The 25508-nt window shown below is 46.1% G+C and overlaps 1 protein-coding gene across 1 annotated transcript in view; it reads left to right on the top strand.

Moving 5' to 3' along the window:
* Positions 1–829: 829 nt before the first annotated feature.
* LOC115474996 overlaps positions 830–25508 on the top strand; it is a 51157-nt gene continuing 26478 nt past the window's right edge. The window contains exons 1-2 of the mRNA XM_030210737.1: positions 830–905; positions 6292–6603. Of these exons, the coding sequence (XP_030066597.1) occupies positions 833–905; positions 6292–6603 (385 nt within the window). The 5' untranslated portion in view covers positions 830–832. The remainder of the gene's footprint in view (positions 906–6291; positions 6604–25508) is intronic.

Genomic DNA, 25508 nt, shown 5'->3' with positions numbered 1-25508 from the left:
GCCACTGGGGAGAGTAGGCTTGGCTGGGGGGATGCTGCACTTCTAGCCTCTGCTCCTGCCCCCACGCACCTGTATGGCACTGCTGCTTCCACTGTGCAGCAAAATCGGCCCAGAAAGTTGTTTATTTGGAGCTCTGGCGCGCCTTGTTTTTAACTTAGCTTCTCTTCCCCCCCCCCCCCCCCCCCCCCCCAGTGCTGTGCCATGCTGCTGGAGAAATATGGATCAGCCCCAGACGCTGAACCCGGTATCTGGGGCTGATGAGTGTCCAAATTTCTTAAGCAGCATGGCACAGCATGAGGAGAGGGGGGGGGGGGCAGCTGCTAAGTTTAAAAAAGCAGTGCCAAGCTCCAAACAAATAACTTCCCGGGCCGATTTTGCTGCATTTCTTTTCCCCAGTGGCACAGCAGAGGAGGGAGCAGCATTTAAGTTATAAAAAAAAAAAAAGCAGTGCTGGAGCTCCAAAACTTCCTGCCCTGGGCTAATTTTGCTGCAGAGCAGGAGCGGTGCCTTACCCTTATAGATAAGTTTGTAGTGACGGGTCCTCCCCCTCCCGAATCCATTCCCAACTCGACTTCAGGGCAGCCCAAACAGCAGCAAAAAAGTAGCTCTGCAGCTGTGCTGTGTATGCAGGGTAATTAGTTTATAAAGCACCTGATTGGTGCAGAGGCAGAGATTGGGCGGGCCTAGGCCCATCCAGGCCCACCCGTAGCTACGCCCCTCTGCCTCAGTGCAAGGGCTCCGCTCAACCGCGTGTTTCCGCTCCCCAGACTCCCCACCCATAATTAATCGAAGAAGACTCCAGAAAAGAGTTAAGCAATTCGAAGTAGCGGCCATGATCGTGCAAGGTGTTTTTCTGCTTGTTCTCTGCATGGGATGGATGGTAGCTTACCCACAGGAATGCCGAGGTAAGCTGTCATTTTAGGGAAACAGGTAAAAGCCAGATCTTCTCAGTTGCGAAGAATAACCATCATTGCTGAATGAAGTATAGGGCAGTGACGATCCGAATGAAGTAATCCCGTCGCAGAAACTGATCTCGAAAACTTTTTATCAGTGACCGTTCTTAAGGTGAGAGTTAGAGGCGTCATGTTTTCATGCGCTTTTCGTCTTGCAGCCGCTCTGGCTATGCGGGGATTATAATTCAAACCGCGGCACACTTGTTAGAATGATAGATCGGGGGAGGGGGGACGACGACGACATTTAAGGCCGAGAAGGGAAAGAGGAAGAACGGGTGGAAGTCTGATACAGGAATTACTGTGTATCTCAGGGCTCACAAAGAATTTTCTTTTAAACCTGGTCACATTAATTGAATAATTGCGGGATACTCAGAGCCGAGATCTAAAGCCAAAGAGGATGCGGGACAGGGAGGAAGACGTGAGATGGGCAGAAACTCAACGCGGTTCACAAAAAAATTGCTTTTCTCTTCACACCAATTTAATTGTTTTTAACAATACAGCCATCCTGAGCTAAATTGTAGCAAGATGCTGCACAGAAACATGAAGCTATTAAAAGCCAAACTGTATAAAATAACAACATCACTAATTAAGTATGAGGGGATTTTAACACAATTTACATACTAGTACATGAACCAAAGCTGCATGTGGAATTATTTCTGATATTAGAAAGAATGCTACAGTGGTGATAGGGAAGAAGCTGGAAAGTACAGGACGGTAAGCCTCACTTCGGTTATTGGAAAAGTAATGGAAGCAATGCTGAAGGAAAAGATAGTGAATTTCATGGAAGCCAATAAGTTGCAAGATCCGAGACAACATGGTTTTACCAAAGGTAAATCGTGCCAAACGAATCTCATTGAATTCTTTGACTGGGTGACTGGAGAATTGAATCAAGGACGTGCTATAGATGTAATCTATTTAGACTTCAGCAAAACTTTTGGCATGGTTCCCCACAGGAGGACAGTACGAAGATAGGACCTGACCTGGTGACCTGGATTAGGAACTGGTTGACGGACAGATGTCAGAGGGTGGTGGTTAATGGAATTCACTCGGATGAGGGAAAGGTGAGTAGTGGAGTGCCTCTGGGATCAGTGCTGGGGCCGATTCTGTTCAATATATTTGTGAGTGACAATGCCGAAGGGTTAGAAGGTAAAGTTTGCCTATTTGCGGATGACACTAAGATCTGTAACAGAGTGGACACCCCAGAGGGAGTGGAAAACATGAAAAAGGATCTGCAGAAGCTAGAAGAATGGTCTAATATTTGGCAATTAAAATTCAATGCGAAGAAATGCAAAGTGATTCACTTAGGGAGTAGAAATCCATGGGAGACGTATGTGTTAGGCGGTGAGAGTCTGATATGTACAGGCAGGGAGAGGGATCTTGGGGGGATAGTATCTGAGGATCTGAAGGCGACGAAACAGTGTGACAAAGCGGTGGCCATAGCCAGAAGGTTGGTAGGCTGTATAGGAAGAGGTGTGACCAGCAGAAGAAAGGAGGTGTTGATGCCCCTGTACAAGTCGTTGGTGAGGCCCCACCAGGACTATTGTGTTCAGTTTTGGAGGCCATATCTTGCTAAGGATGTAAAACGAATTGAAGCAGTGCAAAGAAAAGCTACAAAAATGGTATGGGATTTGCGTTACAAGACATATGAGGAGAGACTTGCTGCCCTGAACATGTATACCCTGGAGGAAAGGAGAAACAGGGGTGATATGATACAGACGTTCAAATATTTGAAAGGTATTAATCTGCAAACGAACCTTTTCCGGAGACGGGAAGGTGGTAGAACTAGAGGACATGAAATTATGTTGAAAGGGGGCAGACTCAAGAAAAATGTCAGGAAGTATTTTTTCACGGAGAGAGTGGTGAATACTTGGAAAATTCCTTTATTAAATGAAAACGGAAAAAACAATATTCAAGACATTGCATCGTGCAGTTGTAAAACCAGCCCCACTACACTTTTATACAAAACCTACAACCCCCCCCCCCCCCCACCATACATTCAAATCAACTTCAAGCGTACATGCTTCCACCAAACCCCAAAATTATGTACCCCCCCCCCCCTCCACCTTTTCCCAGCGCACCACTTCCTGGACGGCTCGGACAACGTCCCAGGAAACCTGCTCAGCAGACCTGCACTCCTGGCACATAGACACCCCGCATTGGGCCACCCACAGGCAGTACCTGTTAATAACTGATATGAGGAAGGCGGTACCTGGCTCCAGCTGCCCCGTCCCCTGCTGTCTCCTGTACACCCAGTCTGCATAGGGTTAGGACGTGAAGCCGGGGATGGCCAGCAAGGTGGCCACTCTTCGACAAACTGCTCTGGAGAATGGACACTCCATAAGGAAGTGTGACTGGAGGTTGTCAGGGCCTTTCCCCCCGAGGCCATCCTTTCCCGGTTGATGTAAACTTCTCTCAGAGGGTTCCCAGAGCCCTTTTTCAATGCCCCCAGCAAATGTTCTTTCTTTTGAAGAAGCTTAAGTAAACGGGTTACCTCCTTTGTATAGGTCTTGCGGTGCTCCACTAGGGCTAGTTTGCACAGGGCTTTTACCATCTTAACCCGCTTACCCAACTCCACCACCTCCTTTTTCTGTACTTTTTATCTTCCTCACCCTTTTAATCAGGCCACTGGTCGGGTCCTCTGGATCCTGGCAATAGTCCATGAAATCTTCCTCCTCTGAGGAGTCACTGTCCTCCTCCTCTGACACCGGTAGAGCCTCCCGGCAGATCTCTATTACCTCTTCTCTCTCCTCCCTCTCCTCCAACCTGCTCTTCTCTGGGGCCTCCCCCAGCTCTCTCCCCGTCTCACCTGCTAGATGGCATGCCACTGTGAGGGGGGTACCGGTCTGGGTTCCTCCCGTGGAAGCCTGTACTCTTCGATCCACAGGGCTCCTTTCCCTCCTCTCTGAAGCCCTGCCAGAGAGGGAACCACTTCTCCTGGCCTTCTGGTCCCTGAATCCAGGGGTCCCATGGCCTGGGCAACTGACTTGGAATGCCCTCCCGCGGGAGGTAGTGGAGATGAAAACAATAACGGAATTCAAAAAGCGTTTGATAAACATAAAGGAATCCTGTTCAGAAGAAATGGATCCTCAGAAGCTTAGCAGAGATTGGGTGACAGCACCTGTGGTGGGAGGCGGGGGTAGTGCTGGGCAGACTTCTACAGTCTGTGCCCTGAAAATGGCAGATACAAATTAAGGTCAGGTATACATATAAAGAAGCACATATGAGTTTATCTTGTTGGGCAAACTGGATGGACCGTACAGGTCTTTTTCTGCCATCACTTACTATGTTACTATGTAGATGGACACCCAAAAGTTTTTATTTGTGTTCATTTGTTTGCGTGTCTGTGTGTGGAAACAAATGCTGTTAAGAGCCTACACTATGTGCATAATGGGCCATGCTGAAAGTTAGGAATCAGGAAAAATCTGCACGTATAGGTCGATGATCAAAACTCCTGCACGATACTGAATAGCACCATAAAAATATCGCCAGAACAGCACAGAAGAGCAACACCCTAATTCTCAACGCTAATGAGATGCCAAATTAGGGAGTTCAGCGCTTTGGTGTGGAAGGATTAAGAGTTTAGCAGTAAGCTCAGCTCCTGTGCGCATGCGCCTGGTAAAAACCTGAATGTGAAGCACACATTGGCGACTGTTTTCAGCAGCCTAAATATACGCGTTTTTTTTTTTTTTTTTTTTTTTTCTGGATGCTTAGTACAAGTAACAGACACCAATGTGTACTCTGGATTTTTTTTTTTTTTTTTAAAGCATGGCCACTTTAAATTTAGACGGAGGACAAGAACGTCAATATGTGTGCTTCACGTTTTGGTCTGCTGTTTCTCACAAGTGCTGAAGGGCTTGCACGGGCTTCCTTCTGTATCTGAAAGCAATTAAACCCAGTAGATTTCCAGAGAGAAGCATGAGAATCGTGGGAAATCCTCTCTTCCAACACCTTAACGCCTGCACAGGCCTGGTGTTATTTTTTTACAGCGGTAAGGCACTTTTGTTTCAGGCACTCTTTTCTGATCATTGGGGAGGAATACAGAATGACCTCATTTTAAATGAGCCTGACTACATTTGCATGCTATCTGTGCTAAGGCCTGATGCACTCATTGTTTGCCACGCTAGACCCCTCTGATCCTTCTGGGCTGGTAAATGTGGGCGCTATTCTGAGCACCCTTTAGAGAATAGTGCTTAGCATGGATGCTCACAGCCAATTTTGGGTGCAAAGACCTGCTGAAACCTGGTGTAAATGCTGGCACATAAATAACCCTGTTCTATAAAACTGCATCAAAATGTTTGAAATGCCTCTTTTCGAGTTGCACGTGAGACAATTTGGGTACGTAGCATTATAGAATAACGCACAGGCAGATCCATACTTAAGTCCAAATTTGTCAATTAATCAATTATGGATTAACAGCTCGTTAATGAATTAGTTTGCACATGAATCATGGATCTGTGCCCAAATTTAGACAACATCTGGGGGATTGTGTGTTCTCCTTATAAAGTGTGTACTATTTGCTCATAGTGTTCAATCTTTCCTGATAGATGTGTATGCGCGAACCATCACTCGTGTGCATTCTAGTGGGAAGTGTATGCATATTAGGAGCTGTATTTTTTTAGACAGCAGAACATGAAAACATGCAATAACACTATACCACTACAATTTCAGACAATTTCTGACTTTCACCTACGTCCTGCTCTATGATTCTAGCCTGAGAAGACCAGAACTTCTGAAGAAGAATCAGAGGAGTTCTCCATTTCTAATTTGTTATTGCTCTCCACCCCCCAACACAACCACCACACCTTCTCCATGTGGCTTTCAGTTTCCACTTCATTGGAAGAGATTATACAGTCACTTTGGGGCCCCTTTTACTAAGCTGCATAAGCTTCTACGTTTGCCCAGCGTGCGCCAAATAGAGTTACTGCCCGGCTACTGCATGTCTCTTGTGGTAATTTCATTTTTGGTGCGCGACATGCGTCCAAACATTTTGGGTGTGCCAGGTGGCATTTGATGTGTGTAGGTCATTACCACTTGGTTACCACGTGAGACTTTACTGCTAGGTCAATGGCCATTTTTCAGTGTGGCTTTGTTGTAAAAGGGCCCCTTTGTAAGAAAGCATAGTTTATTGTTGTTCAAAGGTATTCTAGCGCCCCATCTTTTCTGTTTTATTCCAGCAAAGGGGTTCAAATCAAGGAAACATTTTGATATGCTGTGATGGAAATTATAGTGTTTTAATTTTACCAAACTGATAATGTGATCTTTTCTTTTTGAGAGGATGAACATTGCATGCATAGAAAATTCAATTATCTAACATGTGCTCTGATTATTTATTTTAAAGATGAGAAGACTCAGAATCTCACTGCTACCACAAGCCAGTCTGTTCATATTCCTGCCTTTAGTGATCTTTCAACTTACACAAGTGGAGTCATGACATGTACATTTTATGGAAGGAGTGGCAAAATAGACATTTTACGCTACAGGGTTGACAGTCAAAATACTACCTTTACTGATAGTTACAAAGATCGCACTTACGTCAGCATATCAGATGGAAGTATTCACATAAAAAATCTGAGTAAAGAAGATGAAGGGGACTATGAATGCATTCTGAAACCTGATATGAGGCATGCATGTGTCCGTCTTCAAATACAAGGTATGTGTGTAGCTCCTGTGATATGGTCATGGCATAGTCTGATATTCACAGATAAACTGTTTCCAGCTTTTCTTTTCTCATCTCTTTGTCAAATCTTATATGATCAGATGAATCCATCCACATGTACTGTCTTCCTTCCTAACTTTAGAATTTAGACTATCAATAGCCTCATTATAACCGAGGCATTTGTTTCTAGTGCTTAAAATTCTGTCTTTGACTGTGCTGAGGTTTAGACTTGTAGTTATATATTGAGGACCATATTCAGTAAATGGTGCCCAAAGTTAGGCACTGGGAAGAATCCACACTAGGTACTATTGTAAGGACACTCTCAGCGTGGGTTCTTGCACCCAAAGTTGGACATGAGGACTTACGGCTGCTGAAACCTGGTGTAAATTCTGGCATGCAAATTGGACGTGTGACCTCAGTATTCTATAACACTGTGTCCTATATTTTGGGGATATCCCTGACCCACCCATGCCCCTCCCATGGCCATGCCCCTTTTGAGTTGCACGTGAGATAATTTAGGCATGCAGCATTATAGAATAGCGCACAGGCAGAGCCACACGCAAATCCTAATTGTTGCCACTTAACATCAATGATTGATTGTTAATGGCACATTTAATACTTAGGGCCCTGTTTACTAAAGTGCGTTAGTGTTTTTAACACGCCTACAATTAGCCCGTGTACTAACCGTGTAAGTGCCTATAGGGATATTGCAGGCTAACGCACATACAAGGTTAATGCGCATTAAAGACGCTAATGCGCCCATAACATGGCTTAGTAAACAGGGCCCTTAGTTTGGGTGCAGATCTTGGCTCTACACCCAAATCTGGGTAACTTATACAGAATCCAAAGGTTATTTACTAATAGGCACATCCACACCAAAGATTGTACATTTCTATAGGACTATGCAGTGTAGGGCCTTAAGGCTCTAGTCTTCAACCTTGAAGATTATTTTGAAAACAGAATTTTGGATCTTCATGTAATAAGCTTGGAAGTGTCAGACCAATTCCTAGTTCCCATGTGTAATGAGTTTTGTGATCTCGGAGTGCTTTCCAGTAAAAATTTGTCTTCCCAGTTCAATGTCATTACAAACTCTGCTAATAAAGACACTTATAATAATATATAACAGAGGCTTGGTTGCACCCAAGGGCTCTATTTTATTCCATTATTGCCCCCCCCCCAAGCATTATTGTTGTTGTTACCTTTCAAAACAGGACCTATGGGAAGGGGGTGGGAGGGAAGGGATGGCCATTATAGTATGAGAGTTATTGACATTCAAGTAGAATATCCTGTACTTCTTATACTAGGAGCTTTCAATATGTGGACTGGGGAATCTCTAATGAACTCGGAGGGAAATTTTTATTCTGCACTGTTATCTCAAGGGTATTAGCAATATGTAGTTTCCTCAAAGTATGTCGAAGGTCACATTTTAGATCTTATATTTGTATATAGTTCAGGTGGGAATAGCTGGCTAATTTCTTACCTATGGGTGAATCCAACTGCATGATCTGACCACTGTAAGATAACTTTTCTCCTGGTGGGCACCTGTTCTACTAAGGCACAATAGGATTTTTAGGCTTACAAGGATTTTGATGCCAGATAAGATTTGGGAATATTTTGATGTTTTCAAAATTTCAGGCAGATATCACTGTAGGTGGGTTGGTGGATAGTTGGTATCAGAAGAATTCATAAGCAAACTACTAAACAAAGTTTATTAAACCATGTTCCTTGTCATCAAGCAGATGAAGCCATTACGTATGGGTTGTGTCCATCAACCAGCAGGGGGAGATAGAGAGCACTCAACTTTTCACAGTGCCTCATGGTCAGCCAGCTCCACTGCCTCTTCAGTATTCTCTATCTCCCCAAGCAGGGTGGCTGCAGCTTCTTCGAGCTCCATCAAAAATCTGCCTGGGGGTGGCTCCTGGCTTGCCAGTTGTTAGCCGCGGTGTTAGAGGCTATAGCAGCTTCACTTTGAAGGCACATAGGTTAGCCCTTTCCCTGCCTTACCCATGCCCCCGTGGATGTGGACATATTAGCTTGCTTTTCCCTGTCCTTTCCCACTCAGTGGATGCAGGCACATTGGTTCGCCTTTCCCTGCCTTTCCCACTCATCTGAGCCTCCGGAGTTCTTATTACCTCTGCTTTCCTCACAGCGTTTAAAAAAAAATGGAACAGAGGTTTTCCTTTGATTCTTCTATGGGACCGGAGCTGTGATACTCGGTCCGGTGAGGTAAGAGTGTTTTCTAACTCCTCCGGGGTGGGCCTGCGGTCGGGGCTTTTTTGGCGCAAAACCGCCACTTTGAATTTTCCCGCCGTTTTCGGCGATGGCTGCAGAGAATGTAAAGCGCTGTTCCCGGTGTGGCAAGCGCAAATCAGCAGCGGGGCTCCGTAAATTGTGCTGTACAGGTGTAAGAGCCGGCCCGAGCATGGTGAGCGATGATTCTTCCCGCTCAGAGCTGGCAGCGGACGCCATTTTGAATTCTCCGCATGGCGCGGCCTCCGTAGAGATGGAGAGCCCTGAGCCCGGGGGGGGGGGGGGGACCTCGAATTGAGGCTATTTCAGGGAGCGGCTAGACCCCCCCCCCCCCCCCCCCATGGTCGGGCTGGGAGGAGCCAGAGTCAGGTGCAGAATTACCACAGGATCTGGATGATCCCTCCGCGGTGAGGATTTTCCACCGTGATGAGCTGCCAGTGCTTATTTCAGATGCCCTATAGGTCCTTTCTATTGAAGAGCCTGACAGTACCAAAAAGCCTGCTTGAGCCTTTCCTTTGCATGACTCCATCCAAGAGCTTATTTCCGCTCAGTGGGCTGACCCCGAGGGACCTTTGAAAGTTTCCAGGGCTATGGGGCAATTATACCCTCTGCGTGAGGAGCATTTGGCTCGCTTTGCAGTGCCTAAAGTAGATGCCCTAGTCACTGCAGTGACAAAGAGAACTACCCTCCCTGTGGAAGGAGGAGTTGCCCTGAAGGATATACAAGACTGTAGGCTGGAAGCAGCACTTAAACAGTCCTTTGAAATTGCAGATCTTACTGTTTGGGCGTCTGCATGCAGTTGTTATGCTGCTAGAGCCTGCCTGGCGTGGTTGCAACAGGCAGTGGAACAGCCCGGAGATGGAACGGAGCCCTTCTCGGATGTGGCTCCGCGGCTGGAGTCGGCCTTGTCCTTTTTGGCTGATGCCCTTTATGATATTGTCAGACCTTCGGCTAAACAAATGGCAGTAGCAGTGGCGGCTCACCGTCTTATTTGGCTACGACATTGGGCAGTGGACATGGCCTCTAAGCAAAGGTTGGTGAAGTTGCCCTTTCAAGGCCTTCTCCTATTTGGTGAGGAGTTGGGGGAAAAAAAATTGTTAAAGGCCTGGGAGATCCTAAACCCCAGCACTTGCCCGAAGATAGGCCGAGGCCTTCCTCCAAGGGCCAGGCGGTCCACTCCTCTTATAGCCCTCGCTTCCATGAAGCTAGAAGGTACCGCCCGGGACGTTCTGCTGGGTTCACTTCTCGTGCCCGTTTTTCAGCAGAGGAACTCCTTTCGCTCGGACAAGCGTTCCGCAGCCACCGGCTCTAGGCCTGGCGTTCAGGGGCGACCCTCTCAATGATGGTGTGCCGGCCCCCTCCTCGCTTCCTGTCATCGGAGGACGTCTTTCCCTCTTTGCCGAGGAGTGGGCCAATATTTCCTCAGATCAGTGGGTTCCGGACCTGATCAGAGATGGCTACAGAATAGAATTCAACGCCCCAGTAAGAGACGTGTTTGTGGAGTTCCGATGCGGTTCTGCCGCCAAGCGGGCGGCGGTAGAGGAGACTTTGCAAGTTCTGATTCAGTTAGGGGCCATGTCCCCGGTACCTCCCGCCGAACACAGCTACGGCCGATACTCCATCTACTTTGTGGTGCCGCGAGAAGGTGGGTCTTTTCGCCCTATTCTGGACTTAAAAGAATTAAACAAGTCCCTGAGAGTGTGGCATTTCCACATGGAAACCCTGCGCTCCGCCATTGCTGCGGTACAGCCAGGACAGTTTCTCACTTCTCTAGACCTGAAAGAAGCTTACTTGCACATACCAATTTGGCCCCCGCACCAGAAGTTTCTGAGGTTTGCGGTGTTGGGAAAACATTTCCAGTTTCGGGCCTTGCCTTTTGGCCTCGCCACAGCTCCCTGAACCTTTTCGAAGGTAATGGTGGTATTAGCTGCTTTGCTCAGGCGAGAAGGTATCAGGGTTCACCCGTACCTAGACGATTGGCTCATCAGAGCAGACTCTGTAAGAGAGAGCTATCAAGCTACAGCCAGAATGGTCAAAAAGACAAAGAAAAATGGGATAGCTTAACTGGATATTAGATTTTTAACTTGTATTGATTTATTATGTAGTTTATCTTGATTGCTGTGCTTTCCTGTCATGAATGGAATTCCTATGTCTGTTTATTTGTATATACCAATTTTTTTTTATATATATGTAAACCGTTCTGTTTTGCAGATGCAATAAGATACGGTATATAAATTAACATAAATAAAATAAAAATAGTACTTCAATCTCTAGGCTGGGTCGTCAATATGGCCAAAAGTCACCTGACCCCCTCGCAATCTCTAGAATATTTGGGGGCCAGGTTCGACACAGACTCGGGCTCTGTATACCTACCCGAGCTAAGGTGGTGCAAGCTTCAGAATCAGGTCCGTCTGCTCCTGAGGATGCCCCGCCCACGAGCTTGGGACATTGTCCAGCTGCTGGGATCGATGACAGCCACATTGGAAGTGGTGCCCTGGGCGAGAGTGCACCTTAGACCTCTACAGTATTCCCTACTTCAAAGTTGGTCTCTAGTTTCTCAGGATTATCAATGCAGACTTTCTTGGCTCCCTGCGGCCCGACTCAGCATGGAGTGGTGGCTCTCAGACAGCATGCTGTGGCAAGGAATGCCGCTGTCACTCCCCGATTGGTGACTAGTAGTGACAGATGCCAGCCTGAAGGGCTGGGGCACACATTGCAAGGGGAAGCATGCCCAGGGTCTATGGACACCCGAGGAGTCGGAGTGGTCCATCAACCACCTGGAGTTGAAAGCGGTGTTTCAGGCGCTTCTGGCCTTTCAAGTGACCCTGGAAGGATTGGCTGTCAGAGTGATGTCGGACAACACGACAACAGTGGCCTACATAAATCGACAAGGCGGCACTCAGTGTAGAGTACTGGCCGCGCAGGTCGAACAGATTTGCCACTGGGCCGAGCTGCATCTTCAGTTTCTGTCGGCAGCTCACATTGCAGGTCAGAGCAACGTGCAAGCCGATTATCTAAGCAGGCATCAGATCGATCCAGCAGAATGGGAACTAGCAGACGAAGTATTCCTGCAGATATGTGCCAAATGGGGCAAGCCCGTGATGGATCTTATGGCGACAAGTTCAAATGCCAAAGTCCCGTGCTTCTTCAGCAGACGGAGAGATCCTCGCTGCGCAGGGTTGGATGCCTTGACTCAGCCCTGGCCTCCGGGCCTACTATATGTGTTCCCTCCGTGGCCCTTGATAGGGTGCATGCTCCTGCGGATTCGGCTGCACCCAGGAGAAGTGGTCCTCATCGCCCCGGATTGGCCCAGGAGGCCTTGGTATGCGGACCTCCGACAGATGCTAGTGGAGGCTCCCCTTCCTTTACCTCTGGTACCGAACCTGTTGTCACAGGGCCCGGTAGCCATGGAGGACGCCTGCCGCTTTGGTCTTATGGCATGGCGATTGAGAGGGTGCAATTGAGGAACAAAGGCTATTCAAACACAGTCATTTCCACTCTCCTGCAGGCCTGCAAGCGTTCCGCTTCCATGGCTTATGCCAGGATTTGGCGCCAGTTTGAGTCTTGGTGTGCTTCAAAAGCGATCACACCCATGCGGGCTTCTGTCTCGCCGATTCTGGACTTTTTGCAGGATGGTGTACAAATAGGCTTGGCCTATAATTCCCTGCGGGTGCAAGTGGCAGCGTTGGCCTCTCTTCGTGGTAAGGTTGAGGGCGTGTCTTTAGCTGCTCATCCAGATGTGGCACAGTTCCTTAGTGGGGTGCTTCGGCTCCGGCCTTCCGTGCGAGCACCCTGTCCAGCTTGGAACCTGGGGCTAGTTTTGAAGGCCCTGCAGGCTTCTCCTTTTGAGCCGCTTCGGCGAGCATCGGAGAAAGATTTGACACTAAAGGCCGTTTTTTTTGTGGCCATTACTTCGGCGAGACGGGTGTCAGAGCTCCAGGCGCTGTCCTTTAGAGACCCATTTCTGCAATTCTCAGAGTCCGGGGTCACGGTTCGGACTGTGCCTTCCTTCATGCCTAAGTTGGTTTCAGCGTTTCACCTAAACCAGCCTATTTTCTTGCCCTCCTTTGATAAGGAGGAGTTTCCAGAACCTTTTGGGCAGTTGCATCTGTTGGATGTGCGCAGGACTGTGCTGCACTATCTGCGAGTTACTATCTCTTTCAGGATCTATGTTCATCTGTTTGTTTTGCGTCTAAAGCCACTATTGCCCGCTGGCTCAAAGAAACTATCTTTTCAGCTTATCTGCTTGCCGGCCGTTCTCCGCCTGTAGCCTTTAAGGCGCATTCTACCATAGCGATTTCTTCCTCTTGGGCTGAAACTGGAGCACTCTCTCGTCAAGAGATATGCAGTGCAGCAACATGGGCTTCTAAGCTCTCTTTTGCCCGACATTACAGGCTGGATGTGGCTGCTAGGAGGGATGCGCGTTTTGGAGCACAAGTGCTAGCGCGTGGTGTGACCTGTTCCCACCCTATATAGGGATTGCTTTGTTACATCCCATACGTAATGGCTTCATCTGCTTGATGACAAGGAAGGGAAAATTAGGTTCTTACCTTGGTAATTTTCTTTCCTTTAGTCATAGCAGATGAAGCCATGAGCCCTCCCTGTATGATTGTCTGTATGCTGTGAATCTGTTTCAGGTTCTGTTCTTGTTTCCTGAAGTTCCTTCCTTGGGAGAAAGTTGGAAAACAGTCTTCAGGATTCATGTTCACTTATAGGAGGATGAGTCCATTCCCTCCAGTTTATGTTTTGGAGGATGCGTTTATTCCCTCCAGGAGGTTGCGTGTATCCCCTCCAGTTATTCAATAAGGAGGATGAGTTTATTCCCTCCAGGAGGATGTGTTCATTCCCTCCTTTTGAGTTCAAGCCCTTGTTAAGGGGCCATCATTCGCTGTGAGGAAAGTTCATGCTATTCCCATTGCAGTTTGCCATACTGCTTTGGAAGCTTCAAATACTGAAGAGGCAGTGGAGCTGGCTGGCCATGAGGCACTGTGAAAAGTTGAGTGCTCTCTATCTCCCCCTGCTGGTTGATGGACACAACCCATACATAATGGCTTCATCTGCTATGACTAAAGGAAAGAAAATTACCAAGGTAAGAACCTAATTTTCCCCTCCTCAACCCAGTTAATCTCTTTGCCAATGTGGCAGCTTTAAACACAATACAATACAGAGTCTTATAGATTGTTTAGCAGATAGCCATCAGTCATTCATGGCAGTTCCATTATAAATCTTCACCTTGCTTTTTAACTTCAAACTGAAGGGGTTGAAACAACTTGGCAGGAAACTAAGGGCGGACCAAAACTGGTGTCCAAAATTCACCAATCAGTTTCATCCAGAACTGAAGCCAAAACTGAAATGGTAACCATGGTGCCGCTCTCCATGTTGTCGCTGCTGCAAGTCAATCTGCCCTGAGCAAGCCATCCCCCCTGGAATGCCCACCACCCCCACCCATAGGCCTTCTGTGAGCCTACCTTCTAGAAGCCCTGATAGTCTAGTGACCTCTTCAAGGCAGGAGCATTTCAAGATTGGAAATGGCATGATCAGAAGTGACTCTGGATTGCTCCTGCCCATGCCAATTCCAATCCCAAAATGGCAGTCACGTCCTCCCATGGCAGTCTCATATTTTCACAACGCAGCTGCCAGGGTCAGGAACAACTCGGGATGTTCCTGTCCTGAAGAGGCCACTAGACCACCACGCCTTTTAGAAGGTAGGCCTGGGGAGGGCCTACTGGTGAGAGGTAGGTTTGACTTAAAAAATTCATCTTTTTATTCAAGCTTTCAGCAAATCTTAGGTACCGAGGGACTCAGCAGTGTCACATTTGTCTGCCTGCCCTGTTTGCACTGACCTTTCAGAAATAAAGTTCTGTTTCTACTTTTCTGATTGAACTGTGTTTTGTCTCCAAAAGGGTCTATTAAAGGGAAGGGAAATGGGACTTGATATACCGCCTTTCTGAGGTTTTTGCAACTACAGTCAAAGCGGTTTACATATATCCAGGTACTTATTTTGTACCGGGGCAGTGGAGGGTTAAGTGACTTGCCCAGAGTCACCAGGAGCTGCAGTGTGAATTGAACTCAGTTGCCCAGAATCAAAGTCCACTGCATTAACCACTAGGCTACTCCTGCAATAAACATAAATAAACATCTTGAAGGCCAGCCAGCTGTGACATCTCCCACCCCTCCCCTTCCAAACCATTAGATTTCCTCTTTTTTTATTCATTATTCAACCACAACATCTTTTTTACTCATTATTCAACCACAACATGTTCTGACTCATCCCATCCTCACTGCTATGTTTGCAAACAAAACCCATTTCAGCACCACTGTTAACAGAGCCCTTGCTAGCAGTAAAAGTGGTACCCCCGGAGAAAGGTGGAAGAGAGCATTAAGAATGGAGGAAGGAAGTTTTGATGAACAAAGGTGGGGAAAAGAAGAGATGGAATGAAAGTTGAGAAGAGGACATCATGGGGAAGGAATGGCATGTGAGAGAAAAAAAAGGGTGAAATGAGAGCTGGAAAAGTAGAGGCAGTGGAGAAAAGGCACGTTTGAAATGCAGAGAGAGAGAGAAGGCAGGAGAATATAGAAGTTCCAAAACTGTACTGCAAAGTTTCCATCCCTTACTGCTAAAGATACTCATGATTTCATGGACATTTAGGAACCCCTGTTTATACAGTTTTCATAGGTACAGTTATAGTATTCCTGCACCAAACAGCATATAATCTAAATTTAATTACATAGAAGTTAAGTGATTGGGCCAAGGTCATACAGTGAATTGTGGACAAGGAATCAAACTTTTCTGTATTTTTGGGACTTTCCTAATTTTGGGGTGCTTTTTCAGTTTGTTGAAGACCTTAATTTAAAAAAATGTAATGCATACTACAACTTTTAATGTGTTCTACTTTATCCTACATACAATAATTCATGCATTAGTGTGCATTAAATCAATTTGTGCATAAAGAAGTGCTAACAAACACAAAGCATTCTAGCAATTGCACATCTGTACTATAAACTTTTGTTGATACTGTGGTAAACTTAAGGACCTCTTTTACTAAGCTGCATTAAAATTGCGCTGTTACTGTATATTAACTAACAAAATGAATGTGCACTAACTGCAAACCTCTACGTTAAATATTGGAGCTTACCCAGTGTCTTCCCATACAGGTAACTCGAACAGTATGCTTACCATAAGTACATAAGTAATGCCATACTGGGAAAAGACCAAGGGTCCATCCAGCCCAGCATCCTGTGCACGACAGCGGCCAATCCAGGCCAAGGGTACCTGGCAAGCTTCCCAAACGTACATTCTATACATGTTATTCCTGGAATTCTGGATTTTTCCCAAGTCCATTTAGTAGCGGTTTATGGACTTGTCCTTTAGGAAACCGTCCAACCCCTTTTTAAACTCTGCTAAGCTAACCACCTTCACCACTTTCTCCGGCAACGAATTCTAGAGTTTAATTATACGTTGGGTGAAGAAACATTTTCTCCGATTTGTTTTAAATTTACTACACTGTAGTTTCATCGCATGCCCCCTAGTCCTAGTATTTTTGGAAAGCGTGAACAGATGCTTCACATCCACCTGTTCCACTCCACTCATTATTTTATATACCTCTATCATGTCTCCCCTCAGCCGTCTCTTCTCCAAGCTGAATAGCCCTTGCCTCCTTAATCTTTCTTCATAGGGAAGTCGTCCCATCCCCGCTATCATTTTAGTCGCCCTTCGCTGCACCTTTTCCAATTCTACTATATCTTTCTTGAGATGCGGCGACCAGAATTGAACACAGTACTCAAGGTGCAGTCGCACCATGGAGCGATACAACGGCATTATAACATCATCACACCTGTTTTCCATACCTTTCCTAATAATCCCCAACATTCTATTCGCTTTCCTAGCCGCAGCAGCACACTGAGCAGAAGGTTTCAGTGTATTATCGACGACGACACCCAGATCCCTTTCTTGGTCCGTAACTCCTAACGTGGAACCTTGCATGACGTAGCTATAATTCGGGTTCTTTTTTCCCACATGCATCACCTTGCACTTGCTCACATTAAACGTCATCTGCCATTTAGCCGCCCACTCTCCCAGTCTCGTAAGGTCCTCTTGTAATTTTTCACAATCCTGTCGCGATTTAACAACTTTGAATAACTTTGTGTCATCAGCAAATTTAATTACCTCGCTAGTTACTCCCATCTCTAAATCATTTATAAATATATTAAAAAGCAGCGGTCAAAGCACAGACCCCTGAGGAACCCCACTAACTACCCTTCTCCATTGTGAATACTGCCCATTTAAACCCACTCTCTGTTTCCTATCCTTCAACCAGTTTTTAATCCACAATAGGACATTTCCTCCTATCACATGACCCTCCAATTTCCTCTGTAGCCTTTTATGAGGTACCTTGTCAAACGCCTTTTGAAAATCCAGATACACAATATCAACTGGTTCCCCTTTGTCCACATGTTTGTTTACTCCTTCAAAGAATTGAAGTAAATTGGTCAGGCAAGATTTCCCCACACAAAAGCCATGCTGACTTGGTCTCAGTAATCCATGTCCTCGGATGTGTTCTGTAATTTTGTTTTTAATAATAGCCTCTACCATTTCCCCCGGCACTGACATCAGACTCACCGGTCTATAATTTCCAGGATCTCCCCTGGAACCTTTTTTGAAAATCGGCGTTACATGTACCACGCTCGATTTTAAGGATAAGTTGCATATCACTAGCAGTAGGTCCGCAAGCTCATTTTTCAGTTCTATCAGTACTCTAGGATGAATACCATCCGGTCCAGGAGATTTGCTACTCTTCAGTTTGCTGAACTGCCCCATTACGTCCTCCAGGTTTACCGTGAAGTCAGTAAGTTTCTCCAACTCGTCCGCTTGAAATACCATTTCCGACACCGGTATCCCACCCAAATCTTCCTTGGTGAAGACCGAAGCAAAGAATTCATTCAGTCTCTCCGCTACATCTTGCCCCTTTTACCCCTCGGTCATCCAGCGGCCCAACTGATTCTTTTGCCGGCTTCCTGCTTTTAATATACCGAAAAATTTTTTTACTATGTTTTTTTGCCTCTAATGCTATCTTTTTTTCATAATCCCTCTTGGCCTTCTTTATCTGCACCTTTGCATTTGCTTTGACAGTCCTTATGCTGCTTCTTGTTATTTTCAGATGGTTCCTTCTTCCATTTTCTGAAGGCGTTTCTTTTAGCCCTAATAGCTTCCTTCACCTCACTTTTCAACCAGGACTTCCGTCTTTCTTTTCTAATTTGCGGAATATGTATGGCCTGGGCCTCCAGGATGGTATTTTTGAACAGCATCCACGCCTGTCGTACAGTTTTTACTCTCTCAGTTGCCCCCCTAAGTTTTGTTTTTTTTTTTTTTTTTTTACCGTTCTTCTCATTTTATCATAGTCTCCTTTTTTAAAGTTAAACGCTAACGTATTTGACTTTCTGTGTACAGTTACTTCAAGGTCGATATCAAAACTGATCATATTATGATCACTGTTATCAAGCGGCCCCAGTACCATAACGTCCCTCACCAGATCATGCGCTCCACTAAGGACCAAGTCTAGAATTTTTCTTTCTCTCGTCGGCTCCTGCACCAGCTGCTCCATAAAGCTGTCCTTGATTTCATCAAGGAATTGTACCTCTGTAGTGTGCCCCGATGTTACATTTACCCAGTCTATATTTGGATAATTGAAGTCACCCATTATTATCACATTGCCCATTTTGTTCGCGTCTCTGATTTCTTTTATCATTTCTGCGTCTACCTGCTCATCCTGGCGAGGCGGACGGTAGTACACTCCTATCACCGTCCTTTTCCCTTTTATACATGGAATTTCAACCCACAATGATTCAAAGGTGTGATTTGTATCCTGCTGAATTTGTAATCTATCTGAATAAAGGCTCTCGTTAATATACAGTTCTACCCCTCCACCAGTGCGGTCCACCCTATCACTACGATATACTTTGTACCCCGGTATGACAGTGTCCCACTGGTTATCCTCCTTCCACCAGGTCTCAGTAATGCATATTATATCCAATTTTTCATTTAGTGCAATATATTCCAACTCTCCCATCTTATTTCTTAGACTCCTAGCATTTGCATATAGACATTTCAGAGTATGTTTGTTGTTCCTATTTGCATGATGCTTAGTACCTGACACTATTGATTTGCCATGTTTTGTCTGATCTTTAGTTGTATTTAAGGGCACCTGGCCTACCACGGTCTGTTGTGCAACCTCACTATCCAGAAACCCTATCTTCCCTGTTTGTGAGGTATCTTTCCAAGATACCTTTTTCCGAACCATGCGCTTTTGACCGACTGTCGGCCTTCCCCCCATTTCTAGTTTAAAAGCTGCTCTATCTCCTTTTTAAATGCCGACGCCAGCAGCCTGGTCCCACCCTGGTTAAGGTGGAGCCCATCCTTTCGGAATAGGCTCCCCCTTCCCCAGAATGTTGCCCAGTTCCTAACAAATCTAAACCCTCCTCCCTGCACCATAGTCTCAAATAATGCAGATTCAGTTAACACCACCTATTCAGATGTCTCAAATGTTCAGTTAGCAGCTGAATTAACAGTGCATGGTACTGGACTGAACATTAGGGGGCAATTCTAGAAAGTGTGTGCCAAATTAGACACCAAAATATAGGGGGTCTTTTACAAAGGCGCATTAGCGTTTTTACTGCGTGCTAAACGCTAGAGATGGCAATAGTAATATATGGGTGTCTCTAGCATTTAGCACATACTTATTTTTAGCATATGCTAAAAACGCTAGCACGCATTTATAAAATGACTCCATAGTGTTTATCCCCGATTCTATAAAAGGCGCTAAAAATTATGCATGCAAATTTGGGCGCATACCCAAATTGCATGCATAATTTGATTAACAAGCTAATTAGTGCCAATAATTGGTGTTTTAACAAGCAATTAGCAGTTAGATTTAATTTGCATGTATGTGCATAAATTTAGGCATGGGATCCATGCCTACATTTTATGCACGGCCCAAACAAGGGGAAGCGGAAATCGGAGGGTCATGGGTGTTTTGGGGCAGAACATGGACGTGATTTCTAGTTACACATGCAATTATAGAATAAGGGGGCAACACGCATCTAGTTGCGGGCATTCGCACCACATTTTCATTGATGCAAATGGATGCACTTACATTTATACATGGCCGCTGCACCTAAGTGCTATTCTATAAACCAGGCTTAACTTCGGCCTTGTTTTATAGAATAGTGCTTAGGCTTGTTTTTTTTCAGTGCCAAATTTTTAAGTGCCTTTTTTAGAATTAACCCCTAAGTGTGAATTCTGTATCAGAATCTGTGCACTCAGATTTCATTATAGAATACTAACTCGTCAGCATTTATGCACGAATATTTAGCTGCGCCCACTTATGCCATGTCTATAACTGGTATAAATGGTTTTGCCTAAATGTTGGTACTTATGTGTATACCTTAAAGTGCTCTATATGTTTCATGTGCAAGAGTGCACCCTACCTGTGGCCTGCCCCAGTGCTTGCCCCCTTTGTTACACACTAAAGCACATAGGGCCCTTTTTACCAAGCTGCAGCAAAACGGGGACGATGCTGGCGTCAGCGCGTGTTTTACATGCTTGCCGAGGCCCCCTTTTACCCAGCTGGTAAAAGGGAAGGTCTCGCTTCCCTGCAGGAAATTGCCACATGGCCATTGGGGGGGAACCCCTTACTGCCACCCATAGTGGTTGTGGGAAGGGCTCCCAAACTAACCTGGCAGTAACTGGGCAGCGTGTGGCACTGCCCAATTACCGCCGGGTACAGTCCTGCACTACAAAAATAAATATTATAGTACCGGAAATGACAGCACAGTAGGGGTGGGAAGTACTGCAAGGCTGCTGCGGTAGCCTGGCAGTACTAATATTATAGCGAGTGGTAAGCTTGCATAGAGCTTACTGCCACTTAGTAAAAGGAGCCCATAGGCAATAGCTTATAGAACAGCACCAAATTGCACGGACCTTCCATTTTAGCATGGAAGTTTCATACCAAATTGGCACCTAACTTTTGGCACACTATATACAGTTGGGGGGTAGATGTAAAGTGCAGTTCCTGTCTAGTCCTCACCCATTTCCTGCCCCATTCTGCATTTGTCAGTTAAAGCAGAAATTAGCATAAACTAAGTGTGAAGCCATTGCATTAACTGTTAGTGCAAGAACAGCAGATGTTAATGTCCGCATGTGGATGATAATTCTACAACAGGGTACCTACCAAAGGTGCTAGATAAGGTGCTTGTTTAAGGCCTATTGTAGTAAGAAAATTAGCACACACACCCCCTCCTCCACACACACTCACCCACACACTTTTCTTGACAGAGTACTAGTGCAAATGACAGAAAACATTCTTACATTTAAGGAGCAAGCACTTATATTAACCAACCCTATACTATATATATCTGTGCCTAGTTGTGAGCTGTATTGCACATAAATGAAAGTATTCTATAATTTATGCATGTTTGTGTGCCCTCTGCTGATGTTCCTCCCCCAAACTCCGCCCATCCACACACTCACCAACAAAGTCCAAATCAAATCATGGTGCATACTTTGCTGCTAGTCAGCATTCTATGAGGTCACTTATTCACACAGATGACTAGAATACTGCCATTTATGCCCTTCCTGGCACCTGAAACTAGTCTGCTTCTTATAGAATTACCCCCTAACTGCTTAATTCACTTTAGTATTTAAAAACGGTCCTGACTCCTTTCTATATGTTACTATGGGGCTCTTACTAAACTAAATTAAGTACCTAATACAGGTTTACTACAGACGTGCACTAATGTCTTCTGTGGTTAAAAAAACAAAACAAAACAGCCAGTGCAGTAAAAATCCTGCATTAGCTATCCAACGCAGGAGTAGGTGGAAGTTGGGCATGACATGGGCAAGCGGATGAGTGGTCAGTTTTGATAGCTAGCGCATGGGTCCATACTACACACTAGCTGTCACAACAGCTGATAGCCCAGTTGAACTTACTGCCAGGAGAAGGTGGTAAGTGCCACTGTGCTACCAGCAGTCCAATAGTGTGGCTATAGCCCTAACAGAGATCAAAAGTCCAATTCCACCTGCTGATCAACTGTCCAATGCTCCTTCCAAGCCCCCAATCAGATATCTGATGTCCCCCACCAACCCCCCCCCCCCCCCTTTACTATGTAAAGCCTGATCTCCCACCCTAAATCCTCCATACATCTCTGGAGCATACCCAAAGCCAAGGCATGGGAATTGTCCCCCTCCACTCTCGCTCTGTCTAGCTCTGGATAGATGGGAGGGGTCTGTGGGTAGTTTGGGGAGAGGTGGGAGGGGCTTTATATATTTGGAAGAGCTTGGTGGAGGTTTCAGAGTATGTGATCTGAGGCTTGGGGGGCATTGTACCTGTAACATCCCCTTGTGAGTATTCCTGGGTCTGGGGCCAACCTTGCTGGAGTCTTTCTGGGGCAGGCTCCATTGGGCCCTAGAATAATTGGTGCCTCTACCTGGGAAGGAAAGTTGTTAATGGGTAGGATTTCCCTCTTTTCCCCTGAAGAAATTCAAAAGACCAGTGTGAACAAGGCTGGCTGAAATGTCAAACAGTTTATTGACAAAGTAGCAAACAGGGAAGGGACCTCTATGGAAAAGCCAGTCAAACCAAAGTGAAGTAGGGGTTGACACAAGGACCAGCTAATGCAGGAAATGTTGCTTAGGATACTTTATTGAAGGCACCAGACACACTTGGCCCGGCACAGGCCGTGTTTTGACGGATACAATCCAGTGGCGTAGCCAGACCTGACATTTTGGGTGGGCACTATATATATAGGTATGAGTAGTATTTCTTGGAATAATACTAAATAATAACTTAGAGTGGCCTTCCCTCCACTTCTCCCTCTAGCCCAGCATCAGCCCTTCCTTACCTCCACATCCTTCCCTCTACCCTGGGATCAGCTCTGCCCTTTCCTAACCTCCACATCCCTCCCTTAAGCTTGGCATCAGCCTTGCCCTTCATAATCCCCTATCCCCACCCAGGTGACCAACAAAAGGGTTGGTTTGTTTTTTGCCTGAGCACTACAGAGCCGACCCCCACCCTGAAGCCCAGCACCATGAAATATAAAACTTTTTTTTTTTTTTACATGGGTGCTGCAGAGCCCATCCCACCCAAAAGCCCACTACCATTTTATAATATATATAGTTTTACCTGGGCACAGCAGAGAAAGTTTCCAGCCCCCGAAGAGGCCCTGATCAGTGTGTGCACATGATGCAGTGCTGGAGAGGAGGACCAAGCCGGCTCCTATCAGTGCCCGTTGACCACTGTAGTGGCTCCTGACTCCTGACCTCTGGGGCTGGATGAGTGCCCAGATTTCTCCGTGGCTCACTGATGTCTGGTGCCGTGGCAGGACGCCCAAGCCAGTCAGACCATTTTGCGCGGGCCGAGAGGGCAGACATTAGTGAGCAGAACCCGCCTCCTCCCCTGTGCGCATACAACGGTCCGGGATCGGGGAGGGGGGTTCGCATACACACCTCTGCTCCAGTGTTCAGTCTGCCTTTGTTCCCAGCGACTTCTGCTGTTCTGCTCAGTGATGCCTACCAGCTCCATCGATGAACATCTCCTGCCGCCCAGCCTTAAAAAAAAACAGTGAAGCGCCTTGTGTCTGCTCTGCAAAGCAAGCAAATGGCCTCGTCGGCCCTTCCCTCACTGTGTCCCGCCCTCTGATGTAACTTCCTATTTCTGCGAGGGCGGGACAGTGAGGGAAGGGCCGACGAGGCCATTTGCTTGCTTTGCTCCTGGGTGGCAGGAGATGTCCGTCAATGAAACTGGTAGGCATCACTGAGCAGAAGTCGCTGGGAACAAAGGCAGACTGAACACTGGAGCAGAGGCGTGTATGTACACCCAGATCCCAGACCGTTGTATGCGTGCAGGGGGGAGGCCCTGGTAGGCAGGTGGGGACTGCGGCGCCAGCGGAGCACCCCCCCACCTGCTGACACCCTTGATACACCGGATGTTGGCTGGGCCGTCTGGAGGGAAAGTGGCTGGGCCTGGGCCCGTCCAGGCCCGCCCGCGGCTACGCCCCTGTCAATCGCCTGCCTCAGGGGTCACCAAAATTCTTTTGAAAGACAAGATAGCTCTTGTGGCTGGTACAAAAGGTGGTAAGCACTGCAACAGTATCAAAAGAATAGATGCCAACAGAACATAGAGTGGAATCTCAACCTCATTATCATAACAGTTTATTGAATCATTTACAATTTATACTATATGAAAGCATTCAGACATTTGCTAATGAGAAATATTCATGATAATCAACTTATTAAGTCTTCTGAATGAATAGCTTTCCATAAGCAAACTACTAAACAATCTTTAAACCATGCTGTTTAACCCAGTTAATCTCCATGCCAATGTGGCAGCTTTAAACACAATAAAATACAGAGTCTTATATTCCATAACTTACCCAGCAGTTTAGAGCGGATTACAAAATTATTTTAAAAAAAAAATAGAATAGTATTCTCTGATAAACAATATACTAAAAATATATTGAACAAATATTTCCTTAAATATAAAACAATAAAAGAAAATAAACTATTTTCAACCTATCAAATATTTCTTAAATAAATATGTCTTCAACATTTTCCTAAATCTTAAGTGTAAGGCTTCTTGTCTTAACATAAATGGCAATGAATTCCAGCACTTAACAATCTGATAAGAAAAAGAAGCAGAATGCTAAAAGGTTTATAGCGAATATTGCGCATTGACGGACCTTTTACAAAGCAGCGGTAAGCCCGGGCCTACTACTCGCTAAAAAGGAAGTGGGTTATCGTAGCAACCTGATGGTACTTCCCATCACTAGCCACCATCATATCCGGTGCTACAAAAATATATTTATTTTTGTAGTGCCAGTGTGCACCCAGCAGTAATCGGGCATTGCCACGTGCTGCCCAGTTACTGCCGGGTTAGCGCGGGAGCCCTTACTGCCACCTCAATTGGTGGTGGTAAAGGCTCCCCCTGAAATGGTCATGCAGGGAGTGCTTCACTTGCCACTTAATAAAGTCTGTTTATCAGAGCAGCAGTATTAACTAGGTTCCTTTTTCTTCCTTTACTGAGTTTCTCCCCCCTGTCCATCCACACCCAGTCCCCCAGATCCAATCACTCTGGACAGGTGGCTGCTGGATATCCAATGAGAGCTGAGTTAGTCTGGCTTAGCCAGTCTCTGTTGCTGGACTCCAAGTGCCAATTTCACTCCCAGGGGCCTCCGCCAGGGCTTTGGGCTCTGAGCACTGATCGTGCTCCGAGGAGCCTCTATGCCACTGTGCCCCCAAGGGCTGCTTCACCACTGGACCCCCTCTTCTTTCTGATCAGCCAATCTTCTGTACACAAGAGGTGCCTCCAGGAGCCCCTTCCCAGCAAGGTTCACAGCACACTCTCTCTCTCTCTCTCTCTCTCTCTCTCTCTCTCTCTCTCTCTCTCTCTCTTTGACTCCAGCCTTTCAGAGCCTATGACCTCTTTGACCTTCAGTTCCTGGTTTTTCCACCATTGAGGGGAATCTCCGTCAAAAGACCAAGAGCCAAAGAACCTAAACAAAATCTCTGTATAGCAAAGGAAGAAGATCTGTGAGTCTGAAACCCAGGGAAGGTCATGGTTAGCCTACCCCACTTATATTATGGTTAGGAGTTTTCT

This window comes from Microcaecilia unicolor, chromosome 7, assembly GCF_901765095.1.
Source record: "Microcaecilia unicolor chromosome 7, aMicUni1.1, whole genome shotgun sequence".
Lineage (NCBI taxonomy): Eukaryota > Metazoa > Chordata > Amphibia > Gymnophiona > Siphonopidae > Microcaecilia > Microcaecilia unicolor.
This window is presented reverse-complemented; position numbering and strand designations above follow the sequence as displayed.